General features: G+C 45.2%; 3 protein-coding genes across 5 annotated transcripts; 1 reads left to right on the top strand and 2 right to left on the bottom strand.

Annotated features, from left to right (window-relative positions):
- The first annotated feature begins 167 nt into the window (after window positions 1-167).
- LOC120703314 (heparan-alpha-glucosaminide N-acetyltransferase-like) lies at window positions 168-8,528 on the top strand. Of its 3 annotated transcripts, none has more exons than XM_039987352.1 (14): window positions 168-573; window positions 718-980; window positions 5,826-5,963; window positions 6,063-6,144; window positions 6,225-6,301; window positions 6,410-6,516; window positions 6,713-6,824; window positions 6,919-7,035; window positions 7,119-7,210; window positions 7,313-7,379; window positions 7,474-7,552; window positions 7,649-7,740; window positions 7,833-7,976; window positions 8,134-8,528. In XM_039987352.1, the coding sequence occupies exons 2-14, from the start codon at window positions 813-815 to the stop codon at window positions 8,158-8,160; spliced, it is 1,302 nt and encodes a 433-aa protein (XP_039843286.1). In that variant the 5' UTR covers window positions 168-573; window positions 718-812; the 3' UTR covers window positions 8,161-8,528. The 3 variants fall into 3 exon arrangements, with proteins under 3 accessions (XP_039843286.1, XP_039843275.1, XP_039843266.1); XM_039987341.1 differs by having other exon boundaries at window positions 715-980; XM_039987332.1 differs by lacking the exons at window positions 168-573; window positions 718-980 and adding an exon at window positions 4,284-4,346.
- Window positions 8,529-9,789: 1,261 nt separating this feature from the next.
- LOC120703323 (peptidyl-prolyl cis-trans isomerase-like) lies at window positions 9,790-10,860 on the bottom strand. Its single transcript, XM_039987359.1, has one exon. The coding sequence runs from the start codon at window positions 10,659-10,661 to the stop codon at window positions 10,143-10,145; it is 519 nt and encodes a 172-aa protein (XP_039843293.1). The 5' UTR covers window positions 10,662-10,860; the 3' UTR covers window positions 9,790-10,142.
- A 2,396-nt stretch (window positions 10,861-13,256) lies between these two features.
- On the bottom strand, window positions 13,257-20,560 carry LOC120703305 (acetyl-coenzyme A synthetase, chloroplastic/glyoxysomal-like). The gene is made up of 18 exons (XM_039987324.1): window positions 20,106-20,560; window positions 19,602-19,748; window positions 19,345-19,500; window positions 19,081-19,203; window positions 18,825-18,993; window positions 17,218-17,300; window positions 16,852-16,953; window positions 16,694-16,782; window positions 16,485-16,575; window positions 16,060-16,173; window positions 15,441-15,517; window positions 15,280-15,358; window positions 15,090-15,158; window positions 14,824-14,999; window positions 14,671-14,727; window positions 14,477-14,567; window positions 14,281-14,379; window positions 13,257-13,652 (listed from the first exon to the last, which is right to left on the bottom strand). Exons 1-18 carry the CDS (start codon window positions 20,316-20,318, stop codon window positions 13,467-13,469), a joined length of 2,121 nt encoding a protein of 706 aa, XP_039843258.1. The 5' UTR covers window positions 20,319-20,560; the 3' UTR covers window positions 13,257-13,466.
- Window positions 20,561-22,090: the final 1,530 nt, after the last annotated feature.

Raw genomic sequence — 22,090 nt, 5'->3', positions numbered from 1 at the left:
GCGATCCCGACGAGGAGGAGCATCACGGAACGGGAAAAGGCCGGCCGGCCGGACGGCGAACGTGGCCGCCCCGATTGGCGAACGGCGGCGAGTGATGGCGGCCGGGGCACGTCGCGCGCGCGCGAGCTGTGTGCCCCGCCGCTATAAATAATCCCAGAGGCCATCCACCCATCACCCGTGTCACCCAAGTGCCAGGCCCCGAGAGGAGCGAGCAGGCAGCAAAAAACAAAGAGAGGCCGGTGCATGCCCCCCACCCCCACCACACACACACACACACGACGCCAGTGGCCGATCCACCACTCGCACCGCCGCCACCAGCTCGATCAGGGGGTGGCAGGTTGGGGAGGAGGCGAAAGGCGTCGGGGAGCGGAGCCGACTTGGTGAGGAGTTTTTTCAGGCGCTGCGCGGCGCGGCGGAGGGGCGGAGACGAGACCACGCAAGTTTGTTGCGCTTGAAAAGAAGAGAGAAGAAAAGCAGCAGGGAGGCGGCCCGGATCGGGTCGGGAGAGAGTCCCGGGCCAGAACGCCGAGGGCGGCGGCGAGCGAGCGGGCGGGCGACGCAACTGCTGCCCAGGTAAGGCGGAGGCGGGGGGCGCTTTTATCGATCGGTTTGGCGGTTCTCTTCTCTAGTATCTCTATCTCTATCTATCTCTCTGCGCTGCGCATCTGAGTTTGTGTGTCCTGGTGGCGGCGATGGCGGCGGATGGGAATGCAGCAGCAGCAGGAGGAGGAGGAGGAGGAGCAGGAGGGGCATTGCGCGGCGGCGGCGCACCGTCGGCGCTGTGCTGCCGGCAGAGGAGGGCGGCGGCGGCCATGGGCGGGTACGAGCTCGTCAGGAGCGACGACGCGGCGGGCGCTGCCCCGGGCCCCGATCTCGAGTCCGGCGCCGGCGCCGCCAACAGCAAGGCCGCGCCCCCGTCGCCCGCCGCGCGGCCGCCGCGGCTTGTCTCCCTCGACGTCTTCCGCGGGATCACCGTCCTGGTACGCACACATCCTGGCTGAACCCCCTGCTGAGTGCTGAATTCCTCCAACGGATCGATGATTCTCCCTTCTTCTCGGTTCGAACTTCAAACGTAGCCTTCGGCCGCTGCGCCCTCCTTTTCGCTCGCATCCGCCAACCGAACCGAGCCCATCCATCGTGCCTAGTCGCGATGGAGAGCCACACCAAGCAGCGATGGAGAACCACCACCTGTCGCGTGCCCCATGATCCCACCCGGCGTTGATGTGCTTGGCTTTCTCCCTTGTCTGCTTCCCCCCCATCTTTCGCTTGCTTTCGCGTACAAGTGTGCATGAACTTTTGCGAAAGAAAGAAAAATCCTTTTGTTTCACTCATTAGTTATGGGCGCCTTGATCAATGATCATCACCTAGTCTAGTCATGTGTCTGTAGATACACGCCATTAAGAAACCAGCAGAGAGAGAGAGAATCAGGGTCAATTGGGCCAAACACACAGAAACAGAGCTGCTGCTTGAACCAAGCCATCATCATGGCCACAGGAACCGTATCAATGGCTGGCTATTCGCCAGCTCCAGGCACCCGTACGGACGCCTGTTTTCTGGCTGTGGCGACGAACACTTCACTTTGAATAACACAGTACTACGTGTCACATGGCGATCAGATATGCAGATTCCAGCACAATCATCAAAAGTTTTACTTAAAAAAAACTTACTACATTCATCAAGGTAAATGCATCAGAAGTGTCCCGGCCGGCACATGTACTACTACTAGTAGTATCCACCGAGAGATCATGGCATCATGCTTCCACGCTGGTTGTCCCGGAGCAACCACCACCAGGCGGTCGGGCCATGAGTGGGCTCACTTCATCCGGGGACACAAGAATTCAGAAAAAGAAGAGGAAAGAAGAAAGAAAACAGAGGGAAAAAAATATCTGCTCCTGTAGGTGTTGCCACTTTAGTCGAGCAGCCAGTGCAAGGCTTGCACTGCACAGCACATAGCAACACAGTACGTGTTTTGTTTCCCTGTACCAGCATGGAAAGGGCTGCTATTATTAGCCCAATTGCGTTAACTGTATACTCCTTCCTTCCGTTCCAAAATGTAGGTCGTTTTGATTTTTCTGGATTCATAGTATTTGCTAAGCATCTAGATATAACATATATTTAGATACATAGTAAAATATATAAATCTGAAAATATCGAAACGACTTACATTTTGGAACGGAAGGAGTACTATATTTGTATCCTAAAAATAAATGATTCTTTAGGGAAGTGCTCCTATACTAAACACGTCGATGAGTCCACGGGTAACCTTATTTCTTTTATTTATTAGAGGCTTTTTTAGCTAGGGAAATGTACTAAATACATCGATGATTCCACGGATAAGCCTTTCTTTAATTATTTTGTTTGGACTTGTGTGCGCTGGCCTATGCATACGCACCGATCCACCGACCTCGTCGTGTCAGACAGGGTGCTAGCTAGCTACTCCTAGATGCACCGTATGACGCACAGCGTTGAGCGTTGCGTGCACGTACAAGTGGATTCGAGTTGGGAACTTGGGATCATATGCAAATGCAAGCACCACACGGTACAATACACTATATGGAGTATCGTTTGCGACCTGGGGAAGGCCGGCTCTCTACTAGTCTAGTTGGTGTACGTCGTCGTGTCTTTTTAGTTACTCCACGAGCCCGCGTTGGCCCCTTTCGCATTGTTGGAGCGTCACGACGTGCCAACCAAATTATTCTGGCGATGCATTCTGATCGAGGGAAAAAGATATGGGCTGGAAGATCATGAAAACCTAGATAGGGAGAAGAAAGGAAGCAGCGCTTCATGAGATTGGTGTATGTCTGTAGGGGTGCAAATTGGTGAGCGTGCATCTCCAATTTTTTTAGTTTAAATATTTGTACTATATTTTTTTAAAATAGAATCTTATTTTGAAGAAGTAGTACAAATATATGAACAAAAGAAGATTGAAAGTGCACTTAAAATGTCGAGAGGAGTGAGGCGGCTGGCTGACAGCGAGTTCTCGCGTGGTGCTACAAGAAGATATGCACGCGAGCTTGCCGGTTGATTCTAGAGGGAGTTTGGAGTCACATGAACTAAACATTCCTTGAAACTTATATATGTAGTATGAGTATCTAACAGAGACGGAGTATACAAATCTTGGCTCGGCGAAGTCACCATATACGTGACGTAAAGAGTAACGTCGTCTATATTCCTAAAATACTTGCATTAAAATGCTAGTAAGTAAAATCTCGGACATGGATGACCATGTTTTTACTTCCGGTCATTTTTTTTTCTCCGGTCCTATCCGAGACTTTAGTAAAAATTCGCTAGCTTTAGTGAATCGGAATCCTTTCATTTTTGGAAGATAGACATACCCTTTCTTTCTTGTGCAGATCTACTATACTTCTCGTTTGGTTGCAGACTTTTCTGTGGATAAAGCGACCGCTCGTAGCTTTTGCGAGCCTGTGGCTCCAAGCCAAAGTGCATGCGTACGCGCGCACGAGCGACGCGTAGCCAAAGACTTTACCACGGCAGGCTTTAACAGAAAGACTGCCACCTTATTGAGAGAGGTGACGCCGTCGAGATCAGATCACCCACCCCCTTCGCCTTTGGCTATGGTGGCCGCCTGCTTCTTTTCGAGCACTAGTGTCCTTTAATCCTTTTATTTTTCGCCGTGTCAAGCACCAGGGAGCCTAGGTCTCGTACCTCACTAACTGCAGCTTGACACGATCGAAAGCTAGAGCCACCCCACAATCCACGTCTCGTCTGCCATCTCGCTCCCCACCTCAAGGTGATCTTCTCCCCTGACGACTCACCGCATTGACAGTACCCACCCACCCGAGTGGAGTCAAGATCCACCGAATTTAAGTTAAATTTGTGTCAAGGTACACCTCTTAGAAAAAAAAGAGAGATGACTATTATACGGCGTCCATTTGGAGAAGACGCATTGTTCGTATGTGTAGATCTCATGATCAGAAATGAGAGTAGAGAACGCCCTAGCACGGTAGCACCCCGGATCTCACGCAGTAAAAACTTGGTGCTGCAAACGGAGGGGCAGAGAAGACGTGGACATGATCGCGAGCGGCAGATCATGCCGTGTGGGGGAGGCATCGAGACCCTGCAGCAGAGCAGGGAAATTGATGGCCGTTCCAAGGACAGAGCACAGGCCTGTGCTCCATTTACACATGTCCTTCCCATCCATGTGGCAGCTGGGCTCGGCTGATCCGATGCGTCCGTCCATCTCTGGCGTCGCTGGACCGAGATTAATTTCACGCGCTAAAACTTCGCTGCTGCAGGACCAAAGGTCAAGATCAGATTGGCCGTGCCGTGGTGCACTGATGGTGATGGAGGAGCATCGCAGCTGCTACCCATCTGTGCTGGCCGAGGTGACAGAAGTTCACTCACAAATATCCGTCCAGCGAAACAAACACTAGCGACTTATTTGCCCAAAGCAAAGGAATTCTTATGCGAATGCCACCGCCCACCATACTGATTTTTTCTGCCGGTTGCATCTTGATCTCAGGCCGTGTTTAGATCAGGTGGCGTGTAAACGCAAAAAAAATTTGCGTGGGAATCTTCCCAATTTGAAGTACTAAATGAAGTCTATTTACAAAACTTTTTATACAGATGGGTTGTAAATCGCGAGACGAATCTAATGATGCTAATTAATTCATGATTAATCAATAATTAGCGGATGATTACTGTAGCATCAATGTTGCAAATCATGGATTAAGTAGGCTCATTAGATTGCGTCTCGCGATTTACAGCCCAACCATGCAAAAAGTTTTGTAAATAGACTTCATTTAGTATTTCAAATTAGCAAGATTCCTTTTCACTTTAATGCGTTTACGGCTTTTTTGCGTTTACGGGGTGGGATCTAAACACACCCTCAGAATTCTTTGGCCCTGTTTAGTTCCCAAAAACTTTTCTATAGTATCCATCACATCGAATATTCAGACACATGCATGGAGCATTAAATACAGTTGAAAAAAATAAATAATTATACAGTCTAACTGATTAGCATGAGATGAATCTTTTAAGCCCAATTAATTCATGATTGGACATTATTTGTCAAATAACAACGAAAATGCTACAGTGTTAAAATCCAAATATTTTCACGAACTAAACAGGATCGGTTTTAGTTCCATTGGCTTTGCTCCAGAACGGGAATCCAGGAACGGCTAATGTTGGCGCGGACTAGTCCATCCATTTTGTAGAGGTAAAGGCAGTGAAACTGGGGCTTAGTTGGCTTCAGAATCCAATGCCTTCCTAACACAACTGGATGTGTGGCTGCTGCCACTGGAATGGCGTTGGGTCAGTATGATGGTTAGTAGTGCTGCTCAGGTTACAGCTTACGAGATCTGATAATGCACTAATATAATACAGATAGATCACTAATCAAGGCTTGGCATCGGATCTGCTGCTGTTGGTGTTAAGTAACTTACACGTCCTCCATCTGTTGTTAGCCTGCATGAATCTACGGCCTAGCTATGAGAAGTGCGGGATTATTATCATATATTTCCAATCCATTATGAGCATTCGGATTCCTTTAAGCACTAGAAACACGAAACCATTGACTTGCTGAGTTATGGTGCTCATGCTCTCATCATTTCTCTTAAGGAAGAACAGATGCAACATTCTGTACTATTCTCTTTTTTTTTGGGAAAAGACTAGAATCTTGTTGCTGTGTAAGGGAAATAAGGGCAGGAAAACGCCATGAAATGTTGAGAAAAGCTACTCCTGTTTTCAAATAATGATGTTCGAATGAATTAATTAGCTTGTTCTAAATGTCATATATTTAAACCGTACTATATTTTCTAGCTACCAAAAACACATTTTGTAAATGCTTTGCTTTTTTTTTGCAGCTTATGATCATTGTTGATGATGCGGGAGGCTTCATTCCAGCACTGAATCACTCTCCTTGGGATGGTGTAACAATAGCTGATTTCGTCATGCCTTTCTTTCTTTTCATAGTTGGAGTCTCACTAACACTAGCGTACAAGGTATTGGACACTGAGATCGCAAGCACTAGCTTTCCTTTCAGAGTAAATGCTAACTCATCAGAATGCTGAATGATTTATCATGCCACTATGTGCATGCAGCGTGTGCCAGACAAATTGGAGGCAACTAAGAAGGCGGTACTTAGAGCCCTCAAGTTATTCTGCCTTGGTCTTTTTCTCCAAGGTATTTTGGTTATTCACAACTAGTGTTAAAAAACATGGATTAAAACAAAATTTGTTCCAAATGCTGTTTCTTTTCTGCAGGTGGATTTTTTCATGGTGTTCACAGTCTCACTTTCGGTGTTGATCTGGCAAAAATACGATTGATGGGCATACTTCAGGTACCAACCATTTTGTCAAAACATGTCATTCAGAATATATTGACGCGTTGGCTATTGCAAAAGGTGACTAGTCAATTTGAACGTTATATGACGGATTTATTGTTGCAGAGGATTGCGATAGCCTACCTTCTGGCTGCAATATGTGAGATCTGGCTCAAGAGGGATGATGATGTAGATTCTGGACTTGATTTGCTCAGAAGATACCGCTACCAATTGTGAGTTCAGACCAAAAGTATCCTCATTCATAGGATTTGTTTACCTTCACAAATGATGAGTAGCCACGCTGAATTCTGAGTAACATTTGCAAACCATTTCCAAATTCCTCCCTTTCTTCTGCATATTCTGTTCAGGATAAATGGCAGGTTTAAATTTCTCATATTCCTAACATATGTTTTGTTTTTGTGCTGCTAGATTTGTAGGATTGGTCCTCTCTTTCACGTATACTGTTCTTTTATACGGAATATATGTTCCAGACTGGGAATATCAGATTTCAGGTCCTGGTTCCAGAGAGAAGTTATTCTCTGTGAGTGCAGTGTTGCTACATCATCTGTGTAATGCTATAGGTTCAGCATACAACACTTAAGTGCTGATATCCAGGCTGCATTTTAATTCGTCAGGTGAAATGTGGAGTCAGAGGAGATACTGGACCACCTTGCAATGCAGTTGGAATGGTTGACCGTACAATTTTAGGGATCGATCATCTCTACAGACGGCCTGTTTATGCGCGTACAAAGGTTTGATATGCACTGCAATATCTGAGTAATTCTCTCTGCTCCCTTGTCACAAAGTTCAGTCAACGTTTTTGACTTCCGTGCAGGAATGCAGTATAAATTATCCAGAGAATGGACCGCTTCCACCTGATGCTCCATCATGGTGCCAGGCGCCATTTGATCCTGAAGGCCTCCTCAGGTCAGTGTCTCACTAAGTCTCATCATTGCCCATAAGCTTGTCATGCAATGAGTGATCCTCCAATTGCCTATTAGTTCTAACTGTTCTTTCTTTGCCATTCAGCTCTGTCATGGCAATTGTCACTTGCTTGATTGGTCTGCAATTTGGGCATATAATTATCCATTTTGAGGTATTAATTTTGGCTATGATATCATATTAATAGTTTATTCTGGTGCTGTGAGAAGTATTCTCATTCTTTTCCTCTGGGATAAATTGACCTGCAGAAACACTGGGGAAGAATCACCAATTGGCTGATCCCTTCCTTCAGCATGTTAGCGGTAGCCTTCTTAATGGATTTTGTTGGTAAGTGTTCACTAAACACTGATCAATTCTTATTCCTGAGAAGTGAGAACTTCATAGTTGAGATGAACCCAAAACAACTTTCATGATTTCTTCCAGGAATGCGAATGAATAAACCGCTATACACAATAAGCTATACTTTGGCTACTGCTGGTGCTGCGGGGCTCCTTTTTGCTGGAATTTACACTCTTGTCAGTCCCTTGAACCCAAGAACACAAACAATATATATGAAAGCACCATCCACCATCTCTGAATCTCATGGTAACTATCTTGAATCTTTCAGGTGGACGTGTACGGGTTTAGAAAACCAACCATTGCGATGGAGTGGATGGGGAAGCATGCCCTGATGATATATGTGTTGGTGGCATGCAACATCCTGCCCATGTTCATCCGTGGATTCTACTGGAGGGACCCCAACAACAGCCTTGTAAGTCTCACATTATTAGCATTGCATTTTCTCTTAGTCTTAGCTACAGATTTGTGTGCTTCGTTGCATCTAGAACTGAACTTATTTTTCCTTGTGAAGTTAATGTGCTTTGTTGCATCCAGTACTGAACCTTTTTTTCTCTCTCTTGGAAAAATAGCTGAAGTTCATCGGTGTTGGGGCGTGAAGTACACCTTACACGTTGGTCTCAAACGTGCTAGGGCCACATACATTGGTATGTAGATATTAGGCCTAAATGACAGTGAGAGAATACAGATGTAACACGATGGTCATCAGCTCATCAGTCATGAGCTGCCTAGTGCCTATTCCATCAGCACTGCCAGGCTGGCTGTTGCCCCCATATCCCTGAGCTCTTTGTATATGGCGGAGCAGTTCTTGTATATGATAACTGATAACCTACACTGGGATTCAGATGAAGTATACTTTAGATGCCGACGAGTTCTGAAGGAAAACTTGGACCTTTGTTGTTGGAAGCTGTAGTCTAAGATTCAGTTTCGATGTTGTTTGTTGTGCTTCATCTTGGAAGCACGTGCAGATGTGCTTGCTTTCGTCTGAAACCAACTACAGTAAATAACTGTCAGAAGAAAGCCATTCCCTTGACTTTGCAGTAGGAATAGCAGGTTTAACGAACTTATAAGATTCTAAAATAAGCTTAATTCTGGAATAAAATACTTCTACACGTAACTTTGAAAATGGTCAAAATTCACATCAAAATTTCCATTTCTTGGCCGAAAGCCGTAACGCCTGAATATCACTAACGATGCAATATTAAACAAATTATTGATAATGCTGTTATACCAAATCTAATCCCAAAATCCAGTTCTTCCAAATGAAACCGATGAATATTAAACAAATTATTGATAATGCTGTTGTCTCAACTGTCAATCAATAAGTTCTCCTTACCTATCCTGATGTGTGATACAAAAGTCCACAAAAGAAGAACCCCAAAGGCCAAAAAACAACACATCATAACATCTCACTTATGGTTCTCGACACTGAATGTACATTCTACTGATCATATAGAAAGATAACGGAACATGCATATAAAGGTGACAATGCATCTACCATCCAATTCTATTAAACATAGCAATCACTGAGCGCAACTAGCTGGCCAATTACGCCAGGATCAGCATGGGTGCTTAACTGCTTATGCCCCCAAATTCATCCAGCTGCTGTGCTGCAATTATACACAAAATTCTTTGCATGATCTTTGCCGTTTGCCGCTGAGGATTTTAGGAAGTCCAGGTGCGATTTGTCTGGAGCTGCAAATAGCCCAATCTGATTTAAAAAAAGGCATAATAAAAGATGCAAAAGCACATGGAGCTAGTGGTACAATCAGCATTATAGAAGCAAGTTTCATTTTAATTTGGGTCAACCTAAAAGGCTAAAACCCACCTTCGCCAAATTGCTAGTTCATCCTTTTACTTGGTTGAGACCACCTTTCACCTCGCAAGAGCCGATATGAGAAATGGTTTCAAGAATAATTGATTCCTACAATTTTTGTCAGCCCGTGTTTTCTTCGCTGTCTTTCAGGTTTAGTCAACACTGAAAGTTCCCACCATTTGCTTGATCCCTCAAAACTGAAGTGTGCCATCTAAAGATTGGGGACTACTTCACAGGAACAGCAGACCATCTGGCTCCTTCTACGATTCATTCATATATCCCTCAAAACAAGTTAGATTAAACTGAACATCATATATCTTCACATTTCACACATAAGTTCGATTAAAGTGAACACCCAAAGTGGGGGAAGGTTGCAGAACCTGATTTCGGAGGCCATCGCCAGGCAAAGGGGTGATCAAAATAAATTAAAATTTCACAAAGGCGCATCACACAAGTAGAACAATTCCGAAACACTAAAGGGAAGTTCCAGTTCTCATCCTCGGAGACCATACCATAACAGCAGAAACACGGATTAGGCAGAGACACCATCCACCACATGCTGATTCGCAGATCCAGCACCCAAACCCCTAATTAAACCACGATAAACGATTCGACACGACACGACACGACGCGACTCAACTCAGACCACCTCTCAGATCACCATCGTCTTATTCAGAGGTAATAGAGCGAATGGAAGGGACGGACGAAGGCGGAACCGACGACGACGGAGGGCGGCAGGCCGGGCAGACAGATCCGACCGGGGATCTAGGCGAGCTGCCCGCAGTCTGCGATCTGGACCACCTTGGCGGTGGCGCCGCTGCGGGAGCCCACCTTCTCGATGGCCTTGACGACGTCCAGGCCCTCGACGACCTGGCCGAAGACGACGTGCTTGCCGTCGAGCCACGGGGTGGGCACGGTGCAGATGAAGAACTGGGAGCCGTTGGTGTTGGGCCCGGCGTTCGCCATGGAGAGCACCCCAGGGCCCGTGTGCTTGCGGACGAACTTCTCGTCGGCGAACTTCTCGCCGTAGATGGACTCGCCGCCGGTGCCGTTGCCGTTGGTGAAGTCGCCGCCCTGGCACATGAAGTCGGGGATGACGCGGTGGAAGGTGGAGCCCTTGTAGTGGAGCGGCTTGCCCCTCTTGCCCACGCCCTTCTCGCCCGTGCAGAGGGCGCGGAAGTTCTCGGCGGTGCGGGGGACCTCGTTGGCGTAGAGCTCCATGACGATGCGGCCGGCCGGGGCGCCGCCGACGGTCATGTCGAAGAACACGCGGGGGTTCGCCATCGCAGATCGGGAGATCCGAGGCCTAGGGTTTTGGGGATTTTTTTGGTTGGGGAGATTTTTCTGCTCGCCTCCGGAAGGATGGGTGGATCTGGGAAGGGGAGACCTGACCCGGTGCGGTTTAAATAGCCGGCCGGCCGGCTCGGCGTGGTGGGGGGCCGGACCGGAGGCGGGGGTGGGCCGGCCCAGGCCCAAGCCCTGGCCGTTCGTTCAAAGGCTACACGACAAAGCCAACTACTAGAGGCGGAAGAAAAGTCTGACCACGCCGTCCGGTGGGTGCGGATCCCGTCCACGTCGAGTCCCTAACGTCGAGGCCGTGAGGCACTTGGGCACTGAGGCTGACCGGTGGGCCAGCAGCATCACGGCGTAACCACCAGTGCCCTTGGTCCCTCCGATCTGATCCTCGTCTAGTCGTCTTGATTCTCGAACGAGATGGAGGATTTGGTTTGCCAATCCCTACACCGTTGTCTATAAAGTTGGTAGCTGGTTAGCTCGCTCGACTCTATACCTACTCAGTTTGGTAGTCTAACGAGTCAACTGACATGAAGGCGGGGTGGGAGAGAGAAGAAAGAAGATGGAGGTAGAGGAAGCCGCTTCTGGAGCTAATCCCAGTTGCACATAGGAATAGCCCTCTTTGGGCCTCCTATTAGACAAACTGACCGTCAAATTTATCTATCGCACGCACGTCGCAACAGCTTCTGTTCATCTTCTACCTCGAGTCGATGGGGGGCATTCGGTGAGCTGGGGAGGGGGGTAGGTGGCGCCTTAACGGTTCCGAGATTGCCGGGGCTTCCATGGTCGGCGGAGGGCGAGGCGGCGCGGCCCGACATCCTGTGGGCTATAGGCGGCAGTGGGGGCGAGGGCGAGGGAGAAGATGGCGGTCGTGGACGGGTAGCGCGACGGCGTGCATGGTTAGCGTTGGTGGCGGTGGAGGGCGGCAGCGGAGGCGTCGGAGCCGGGAAGGCGAGGGAAAGTGGGGAGACATGCTTCTGCAATGAGGATGGCGAAAATCGCTGAAAGTGATGGATAGACGCGCTCTGGGGTGGTAAAGGGTTCAAGATTTTAAACTAGAAAAATCTAAGGGTCGGGTTTTAATCTTATACAATTTTGAACTAAATAATTTAATAATTTTATTGGGCTGTGAAGAGACCACTAGGGCCATGACCCATTACCACCCCTAGACGCGCTGAATTGAATGCCTTTCTCTTTCTCCCTTGACGAAACCAAGAGCAGCGATGCCGCATGAGCATGATACGCGTGAACACGAACCGGAGGATAGCCTTTTCTGAACTAGGCTAGACTTGAGGAGAAAACGGTGAACAGAGAACGTTGTTGTTCTCACACTGTCTCTATTGTATGTAGCAGTAACAGAAGCAGGCAGCCACCGGAACTTGATTATAATTTAGGGGGCAGATTAAATCAAGTTATAGTTCAGAGGTCATGTAGATTTTGGCTATAATTTAGGAGAGTAATTTAGATTTTTTTTCCTTTCTTGAAAAACATAGACTTCCTTATCTCCTCAATTCGACCGCGGATGCAGAAGTAGGTGGCCAGGCGGAGGTCTGGCGTGCGGTCAGAAAATGATGCCGTTTAGCTCATGACTCTGCCTAGTCCATCAGCACTCCTGAGCACTTTGATAATTTGATTATGAAATTGACTACAGACTGGGGCCTTGTTTGGCTCCAGAACTTTTTTCAGAAGTCCCTATCACATCAAAAGGAATCTTATTATTTTATAGTATTAAATAAAATCTGTTTATAAATGTTTTTTGACAGCTGAGTGCTTTTTCGCGAGACGAATCTAATGAGCCTAATTAATTCATAATTTGCTACAGCGATGCTACAGTAACCATTCGCTAATCATAGATTAAGATACCTCATTAGATTCGTCTCGCAGTTTAGCCCCAGGGTTCTGCAGTTAGTTTTATAATTAATATTTATTTAATACTTCTAAATACTAAAAAGTCCCTAGGACTTTTTTGAAGTCCCTGTTTCTAAACACCCCCTGGGATCTCGATGAAATATGGCACAGATACCGACAAGTTCTCAAGGGAAACCTCTGGATGAAATATGGCACAAGTTCTCAAGGGAAACCTCAACTGTTATTGTTACTGTACAAATTAATCCAAGTTCATTTATTAAAGTAGTTGTGCTTCATTCTAGAAGCATGCCTTTGTCTTGTATGAAACCAATTCTGTTTCAGAAAGTATCAGAAAAAAAATTGATTGTCTCAAATTTGAGACAGGCATAGAAGGTTTAATGAAGTTATAAGTTCCTAAAATAAGCTTGTGCTGGAACAAAATCTCTCCCTGAACTCCAAAACGTGGTTAAAACTTTCACCAAAGATTCAAGTGTTCCCCTTTTTTTTTCAGAAATCATAAAACCTGAACATCGCTAATAATGCAAAAGGAAGTCAAAGAAGTAAGTACTTTATCAAAGTTTGTTGACTTAGTGGGGTGTGTGTGGGTGCTTTAAGGGTTCTTACCCCTTTTTCTTCTTCTTGATTTCTTGATATAATGATACGCAGCTCCACTGCGTGTTTGAGAAATTTTTTTGAATCAAATCAAATCCCCAAAACAAGGATACAATTTTTACTAAAGAAGCCAAACTAAAATTTAACGATTTATTCATATTTTATTATGTTAATCAATGATACATTTTGATGGACCTATCTCGATATGCGATACAACATCAGAACAACATATGATCACATCACACTTTAGTTCTCAACACTGAAATGCACAATCATACAGAAAGAGAAATGGAACATGTATACAAAGGATGCATCCACCACCCAATTCACTACAACCTAGCAATCACTGAGCGCAATTAGCTGCTCAACGACACCAGGATCAGCTAGGGTGCTTGTGTCCCCAAGTTCGTCCAGCTGCCGTGCAGCAATTTTTCTCAAAATCCTTCGCATGATCTTGCCACTCCGAGTTTTAGGGAGTCCGGGCGCCCAATGAATCTTGTCAGGGGCTGCGAATGCCCCAATCTACCACAAAACAGAAGGCATGCCAATCCATGTGAAGATTAAGCTTACTGATTAACACTCAAATCTGACTTCAAACCTAATTGCTAGGTCAATACTTTTCCTTGGATTCAGAGACCAAATGAACTAGAATGGTTAACCCAACTAGGCATTGACTGATCCGCTGGAATCCCTAATTGCAGGAGCCAATATGAGAAATGGTATGGTATGCCCAAACAGGTCCAAGATTAACTGATTCCTACATCTTTTGTCTGAACATGTTTTCTTTGCTGTCTTTCATTTATATAGTTAACACAGAGTTCACAATATTTGCCTGAACCATGCAAAGCGTTTCCATTAAATATTCTTGACTACTTTATAGGACTGGCCTTATATGTGGCTACCTCCATGGTTCATGCAAGCATTGTGACAACATTTTAGTCTCGACTTCGACCTGACAAATTTCCAGGCACTGCCAGAAAATTCATAGTTTTAACTCTGCTTTAGGATGCAACAATTATGCAAAATCTAAGAGCATCATCATATTCCAACCAACTACCAAGAAAAGAATAATCTGCTATTAGGTACAGCCCATTTGTCTACACAAAATGTGGACCTCTTCAGTCATAACATCCAAAAATAAATCAAATACCTGGTTGCGCACGGTCATTATGAGGCTTTTTCGTAGTTCCGCACTATACGGAACACCATCCACCAAAGTTACAAATGCATAAATTCCTTGACCTTTGACCTGAAGAAGGTAATTTATTAATTAAGAGTCTCATACAGCAGGATACCAGAGACAATGAGAGGATGCAAAAGTAGAGAAATATAGTTGCAGCCTATACCTCATGCTCAACACCAACAACAGCAGCCTCTGCACATTGTGGATGTGACACCAAAGCCGACTCAACCTCAGCTGTGCCAATTCGGTGTCCACTACATATTCACACGAAGGGTAAGATAGTTATCACTTGAAAGTCGGCGATGCCATACATGTACTAAATTCTAATGAGTAATGACAAGAACCAAACAAGCCTACCTGACATTGATAACATCATCTACTCTACCGGTCAGCCAGTGGTAGCCGTCTTTGTCCCTGGAAATAAAAGACTATTAGCTAAACTATTTGGAAAAGTAAAAATGCTTTCAATAAACTTTGATCCCGTATAATATTAGGGGAGAGGTAACTTACCTGCTGCAACCATCACCAGTGAAATAGTACCCAGCGAAAGGTTTGAAGTATGTGGTCTCATATCTCTCATGATCTCCATAGAGAGTCCGGAAAGCCCCGGGCCATGATTTCTTTATGCAAAGATATCCACTGCATTCCCCTTCAATCTCTTGCCCTTTCTCATCAACAATGACCGGCTGTAAATTAAACAAGGAACAGTTTAGAATTATAAAAGAAAAATAAAAGGGATCATATACCTTTACATCTCACAGATAAATTGGGTTTACCTGAACACCAAAGAAAGGAAAGGTTGCAGAACCCGGTTTCTGAGGCCACGCGCCAGGCAAAGGGGTGATCTAAAGAAAACACGCCCAGCAGTCCAAATTAAAGCAATGACAACCACAATCATTTTGTGCACGCACAAAGAGAATTCCAAATTTCAAATTTCACAAGAGGTGTAAACTGGAAAGATCTTACCATGAAACCACCAGTTTCAGTTTGCCACCAAGTGTCTGATATGGGGCACCGAGAGTCCCCCACAATGTTGTAGAACCATCTGAAATGAAGTAAACAGAGATATGACCTTTTATAGTTTTTTTCAGCTCAAATTGTTAACAGTTCAGAAAAGGTCCACACACCTCCATGCACTAGGATTGATTGGCTCACCAACACTTCCCAGGACTCGGAGAGATTTTCGAGAGTAACATGTAACATACTTCAAAAGCATAGCAGAAAATTAGAGAAGGCGTACTCAAAGCCAGCATACAAATACAGAGTATTACATTATCTAAAAGTATTACAATGTCATCTCATAAGAATTTTCTGCCTTGCATTAGAAAAGTTTGTTTATTAGCATTTGAAAAGTAGCAACAGTCAGATATCCCCTCCCAGTGGATTAGTCATAAGAGCTTCTCAGCAAATAAAGTAGGTACTGATAGATCATTTGGAGAGTTACATTAGGTCCGATGAGCTGTGGAATAGACATGTAGCAGTAACAATGCATACAAGCTCCATCATGCACTTCCAAAAACAGTTTTATCTGTATTCAGTGTTACTAGCTAGTATGGAAAGAATGACACGTAGCAAACAGAACAGAACAAATTAAACAGCAATTGCTGCCTGGCAATCATTTTAAGACAATCAGGTTGATAAGTACTGGGGGATAATTTGATACCCATCATCACATGATGCCTCGTTCAGATAACCGTGTAATGTTACGAAACTAAATTATGAATTAGGAAAAGGAGCTATGCATACCTCAGTGCCATCACGCATGAGTGAACGAACAAGAGTTGGGGCAGTATAAAATATTGACACATTGTACTTGTCCACAATGTCCCAGCATCGACCGGAATCGGGGTAGTTTGGAGTCTACATGAATGATTCAAAAGAATACTTCAGGAATAAGGAAATTAAAAACAAAAACCCAACTTACTAGCATATTGAAATTTAAGAAGTAGAAAGCATCCAATGAATACATCAAACATAACGCAGTAGCCAAACATTGTTCAAATAGTAAGACTAGATTTTTGGTGCAGTGAAGATTGAACTTCTATAATTTCTCAGACAAGGAGACAAGTTTAACAAAGGAAATCAGAAGAAAACCATCAAACTAGGGAATTTGTTGTTGTCATCAAATACCACAATTTAATTTACATACTGACAAAAAAGTAGAAACATACCCCTTCAAATATGAGAACTGTAGCGCCATTCAGGAGAGGACCATATGTTACATAACTATGTCCAGTAATCCAGCCACAATCTGCAGTGCACCTGGTTCAAACAAAATAGTGGGATTTATAAGGAAATAGCAGCTTCTATGAATAATTGCCAACACAGAAATGACGGTAGACAACTAAAAAAACATAAAAGTTTATGTGCCACCACTTACCAGTATATGTCTGTCGGCTTATAATCAAATGCATACTTAAAGGTTGTTGCAGTGTACAGCATGTAGCCCCCAGAAGTATGCAACACACCCTACATAAGCTAAGAGATTAATATTTTGGCTAATGCAATAACAGCTAAATCCAGCTCAGTTAGAAGTACCTTTGGCTTCCCTGTGCTGCCACTTGTGTACAAAAGGAACAACGGATCCTCTGCATCCACCCATTCCACATCACACTTGGTTGAAAATTTTGTCACAACATCCTGAAAGATATTGCGCAAAAATTTATATAAAAAAAGCAATGTTATCCTCAGTAGCTATGCACATGTCTTTTTTTTTCTCAAACACGCAGGAGAACTGCACATCAATATATTAAGAAGAAAAATGGGAAAAGATCCCCAGAGTGTTACAGATATGAAGGGTCTGCAACCCACCCTAGAGAAACAGAAAAGGAGCTATGCACATGCCTTGAAATATAGGATGAGTAAAGTATATAATAAGTTTCCATTTAGGAGAGAAACACACACCTGCCACCAAACATCCCTTTCTGCTTGCCATTTTGTGTCTTCCCTCTTCATGGCCGACTGATTTTCATATGTCAAACAGAGACCTAGTAGTCAGCACAATGAAAGCCCACATCAGTACACTACAAATCAGGCTGTATTCATTGGTTCTCACATGTATTCATTGAATAAACCAAATTCCAAAAGGACAAGTTGCTTTGGCTATCAAGATTTGAAGAATATACTTGAGGTTGAATACACTATGAGCCAAATGCAGCAACATAGTACACTCCAGTCAAAGCAGATCATTGCATTAATGGATAAATATCATTCAAGTGCGACAGTTTATACTAGTTCAAAAGGTGAGTGCTTGTTTGAATCTCAGTTCTGTCAAAATAAAATGTTTGCGCTGGTTTTAGTATAAATGTCTTTTTCATTTACATTTGGTTAGGGTAGGGTATTGCCTAAAGTTAACCTTCATTTATCTGATGTTACTCTTATTATTTTGAGTTTTGTGGAAATCAGATGTGATTAGAACGAGTACTTTGAATTTCATTTATCCTTATTTTACTATATACTAATCAAATAAGATTTTAGTCTGGAAGCATCTATATCCTACAGTAACCCTAAGAGTACTGGGTTGTTTTCTGGCACCTACTATATTGCAGGTGACTGAAATTTCACCTGAAATCAGCGACGATATCCATTAAGTAATTCTGGCGAGATTCGGGATTTGGAAGAGAGTTTTTGGCTTCGGGTGTGTTCTTGGTGTTAGAGTTTCCCTTGGCAGATGGATGGCACAGTGGTTGAGATGGCGGGGACGTTGCTTTCCATGTGTGGCGGAGAACCACCAGTTGGGTGGTGCAGGGGAGTGGAGTCATGGCAACCACCCCAAGATCAGGCAGAGGGATAGCTACTGAAGATGAAGAAGATGAGCATGGGGGGAGCTTGTTGATGGTCCGACGCTGCATGCAGGGATAAATAAAGAGAAGATCGTGAGACAGGAAGAGGCACGGAAGCTGGAAGACAATGTTTGAATCGTCCGAGTATCATCTGACAGTCAGCATCGGCCAACTGAAAACTACCTTATTTTGAGGTGACTTTGGCTAGGGCATCCCTTGCTTTCTATATCCAAAATGCATGTCCCTCGGTGTTTTTTTTTTTCATTTGGACAAACAAGATCAGACGTTCCAAACAGGGTCATACTGCTTTCCTTTGTTGTGTTAAATCCAGTATGTTTGTGATCTGTGATATACAAGACCCAATTTGCATCTTCACAAAAATTAGTCACCATTGATTGCCTCATCAATGTTTAATTAGAATGACTTCCGAAACAAGGCTTAATCAGTTATTATTACCATCTGTGGTGGTTGTTCATTACACTTTCGGTCTTCGTTTGCTTGACTTCCCATAAATGAACTATGAAAAAGCTTTTTTATATATTGAGAACCCTAATGAAAATTAACCCTTAGCCCTATGTATCTATCTTCGTATGAGGTTTGTTTTTGGCATGATGTCGCAAGAAAACATTAATGACCCATGGGAAAGAAAATAGCGAGTACAAAATAGTGCCACCTGATAACAGTTCAAAATTATCAACACGTGTACTAAGACCAGATCCCAGTGCATACCTACAGAGACTCCATTCTTCTCACTTTCAACCAAAGCTGCATCCACTATATCTTTGAGAAGGATGGGCTTGGCACCACGCTTCACAGCATTGCAAGTGATGACAAGCTTAGGCTTGCAATCAACAATCCTTTGGGCTAGTGAATCCGCTGAGAAGCCAGCAAAAACAACCTGAACAAGCATGATGCATCACAACATAGAAAATAAAAAACTAGGATTGGCAAGATAGTCTTTACAGCTTGTAGTTCTAGCCTTTACCGAGTGAACAGCACCAATGCGGGCACAAGCAAGCATGGCAATGGGCAGCTCCAGCAACATTGGTAAGTAGATAATCACAGCATCACCCTTGCCAACGCCAACGCTCTTCAAGTAATTTGAAAGCTACCAAAGTACAACAAAAGATGCCTCAGGTTTGGTTATCTTCCTTCAACCTCTAAGCACACGTGTTGACATGTGTGCTACTGCATTTGTCATTCACAGTTTTTCTTCTGGCAATTTTTTCAGACATGAGCATGCATTTACCTGGCAAACCTTCTCCAGGAGCTCAGAATATGTGAGCTTCGCATCCTGACCGGGCTCATTACCCTCCCAGTACATTGCAATCTTGTCCCCATTACCAGACTCGATGTTGCGGTCAACAGCATTGTAACATATATTGGTTTTCCCTCCCTTGAACCACTGCACAGGACCAAGAATCATAAGATGATTCAGAACCACTGTGCCCATTCCACTATAAAGGATGCTAAATTTACCTATAACACCCATCAAATAGCACTTACGCTGATCTGGACAGGTCCCTTGGTGACATCAAGGTTCTCCGAGCACACCTCACTGGGGTTCCACTTCTCCTTCCAGTAAAAGGTCTCGGCGATCTCGGACCAGAACCCGGACGGGTCCTTGATGGACCTCTCATACATCTCCTGGTACTGATGCCGATCATGGAAATCACAACAAGATCAAAACTTCACCACACACCACACCACAATTATCAAAAACGAAATGAAAAATAAGCACAGGCAAAGATAAAAATCATAGTAGTTCCCAATTTGGATGTACTATTTATGTCCCTGTCGGACTTTACCCACAAGCCTGATCATGACTAATCACTCGTGCTTTCAAGGTTGTACGACGCCCAAAACGAAAAGCACCTAAGTGCTAAAGCAAACGCCTCAGTCTAGAGCAAGCCATTGATTGGATAAAGGACTTGATTTTTGGCTTCAGCAACAAGAATCAAGAAGCGCACGCGCGCAGCTGACGAGCACCGAGTCTCGGTCCCTACCAACCTGTTTCGGGGAGGAGACGAGTGCGTTGGCGGAGAACTCGGGGCTGGGGAAGATGAGGTCGTTCTCCTCGGCGGCGAGCGACTCGCCAAGCACAACGGCGTTGATCCCGGAGATCTTGCCGGCGCCGGAGGGCAGCTGCGACATGGACTCCACGTGGCGGAGCTTGTCGGAGGACGCGCCCGCCGCCGGCTGCTCGCCGTTGGCCGTGCCCATGGCGGTGGCGGTGGCGGTTGCGGCTGGTGACGGCGACGGCGACGGCGAGCTGGGGCGAGAGGGAGGCAGCAGCGAGATCCGGGCGGGGGCGGGCGGCGTCAGCGATGGCTACCGGTGGAGTCTCTCTCTTTATAGCCGGTGGTGACCGATCGATCGATCTCCCACTTACTGCCAGTGCTACCGGCCGAGAGTCCTCGTGTTGACTTTGCTTCTTATGTTTTTCCGTGATGATATTTTTCTCAATTCCTGGTGAAAGGTGCGAAATCGAATTGAATAATGTGAGTAGATTTGAGTGGTATTTCTTTGATTTGGAGTGTACAGGATCTAGAGGAATAGAAATTCGCCTTATTGCCTTATTGGCAAAGACCAACTGAGCTAAGGGAAATGTCCAGATTTATTCTATTTTTTTTCAACGCCTTCGCTCGGTTTAGAATGTATTTGGTAAGAATATTTACAGCTCGAGCTTATTGAGCCGATCTTATTTTTGCGATCTCGTTACGATATGTAACAGCTACGTATAATAAATAATGTTACATCCTACATAATTTACGAACCAACATGACATGATTTTGATGGCTTTGTAATAGTGTCAACTATCGTGTATGCATAATAATTTATTAATAAATACATGCAAAGAAATACAAATGTATTCACGTCTGGCAAAATTCATAGAAATGGCATCGGGTGCTACCAACCTACACAGATTTACTTGTTTCCACGAAGATAACGTCGGAACGAATCAAATAAAACAGCTTGTAAAACTCACCTCACCTCATGTTTACACGTAGTCCATCCTCCGTCCCCTGCAAAAACCCGTTGACCCCAGCGGAGATGCACTGTCCGGTTCCCATTGGCCTGCAGGCAAACAAAAAACCCCGCCGCGTCACTCCGTTCCCGGTGGATCTATCTTCCCGCCTGCCCGTGTTTTTATAATTTGGATTATGGGAAATTCCAGCCTTGATCATCCACATAACTTGACGGTGTCTGGTGGGAACCAAGGAACGAAAAGCTCATCAGATTGCCACCACATCTACTTACGTTATTCCATCCCCTGCTGGTCGTGCACGAGCATCGCGAGGCGAGATGTGCGATGCCCCCCCCCCCCCCCCCCGCCCCCCCCCCCGACGATTCTTTATCCTTAATTCGATGCCCCCGGCACCATCAGCCGATCAGCGTGAAAGCATCCACATGACGAGTAGGTGCAGCGGCCCGCCGGAAGCATGATGCGTCATCGCTGGCCGCTCGTGCCGGGCCTCGCGGAGTCGCCCAGCTGGCCGCCGGCTAAGCGGCGGCCGCGCGGTGGGGCCCTGCAGGTGACTATTTAAATTTGGTCGTAGCTAAGGTTGCAGCGTTGGTTGTTGCAGTTGCAGCGCCGTGCGACCGTGACCCGGCAACAACACATGTCCTACTCCTATTTGGGTTAGGAGGGTCCGTTTCGAGGACGGTGACTCGCTCAGGTGAGTAGTATAGGAGTACGTAGGTTTTCAGCCACCGTGGTCGAGATCTACCAGCCACGTATACGGAGTAGTTGATGGACCGAAACTGGCTGACTGGAGAAAAGGTGAATGAGAGCCGATCAAAAATTTTCGCAAACGGAAGCTCGGGTTAAGATCCCAAGTACATCCAACCCTAAAGTCCTAGGTGAAGTGCAGAGTAACTAGGAAGGAACTACACTAACACAAAACAACCCTAGGAACAAACGAGATCAATCGTGGAAGCAAACACGAACACCAGGACGAAAAAAAAACAGCACGGTATAACTCACCGGTTGA

The sequence above is a fragment of the Panicum virgatum genome, chromosome 1K (genome assembly GCF_016808335.1).
Source record: "Panicum virgatum strain AP13 chromosome 1K, P.virgatum_v5, whole genome shotgun sequence".
In the NCBI taxonomy this organism is placed as follows: domain Eukaryota; kingdom Viridiplantae; phylum Streptophyta; class Magnoliopsida; order Poales; family Poaceae; genus Panicum; species Panicum virgatum.
Note: the sequence above shows the minus strand (reverse complement) of the source record. Positions and strands in the feature narration are given on the sequence as shown.

Excerpts from the sequence above, each read along its gene's own strand:
- LOC120703314 (XM_039987352.1), top strand. The coding sequence starts at position 813 with ATGGGCGGGTACGAGCTCGTCAGGAGCGACGACGCGGCGGGCGCTGCC. Across the intron at positions 5,964-6,062 it reads CACTAACACTAGCGTACAAG|CGTGTGCCAGACAAATTGGA; the intron begins GTATTGGACACT and ends ATGTGCATGCAG. Across the intron at positions 6,302-6,409 it reads GATTGATGGGCATACTTCAG|AGGATTGCGATAGCCTACCT; the intron begins GTACCAACCATT and ends TTATTGTTGCAG.
- LOC120703323 (XM_039987359.1), bottom strand. The coding sequence starts at position 10,661 with ATGGCGAACCCCCGCGTGTTCTTCGACATGACCGTCGGCGGCGCCCCG.
- LOC120703305 (XM_039987324.1), bottom strand. The coding sequence starts at position 20,318 with ATGGGCACGGCCAACGGCGAGCAGCCGGCGGCGGGCGCGTCCTCCGAC. Across the intron at positions 16,174-16,484 it reads CAGTTCTCATATTTGAAGGG|ACTCCAAACTACCCCGATTC; the intron begins GTATGTTTCTAC and ends TCATTCATGTAG. Across the intron at positions 14,728-14,823 it reads ACTGGTGATGGTTGCAGCAG|GGACAAAGACGGCTACCACT; the intron begins GTAAGTTACCTC and ends TTTTATTTCCAG.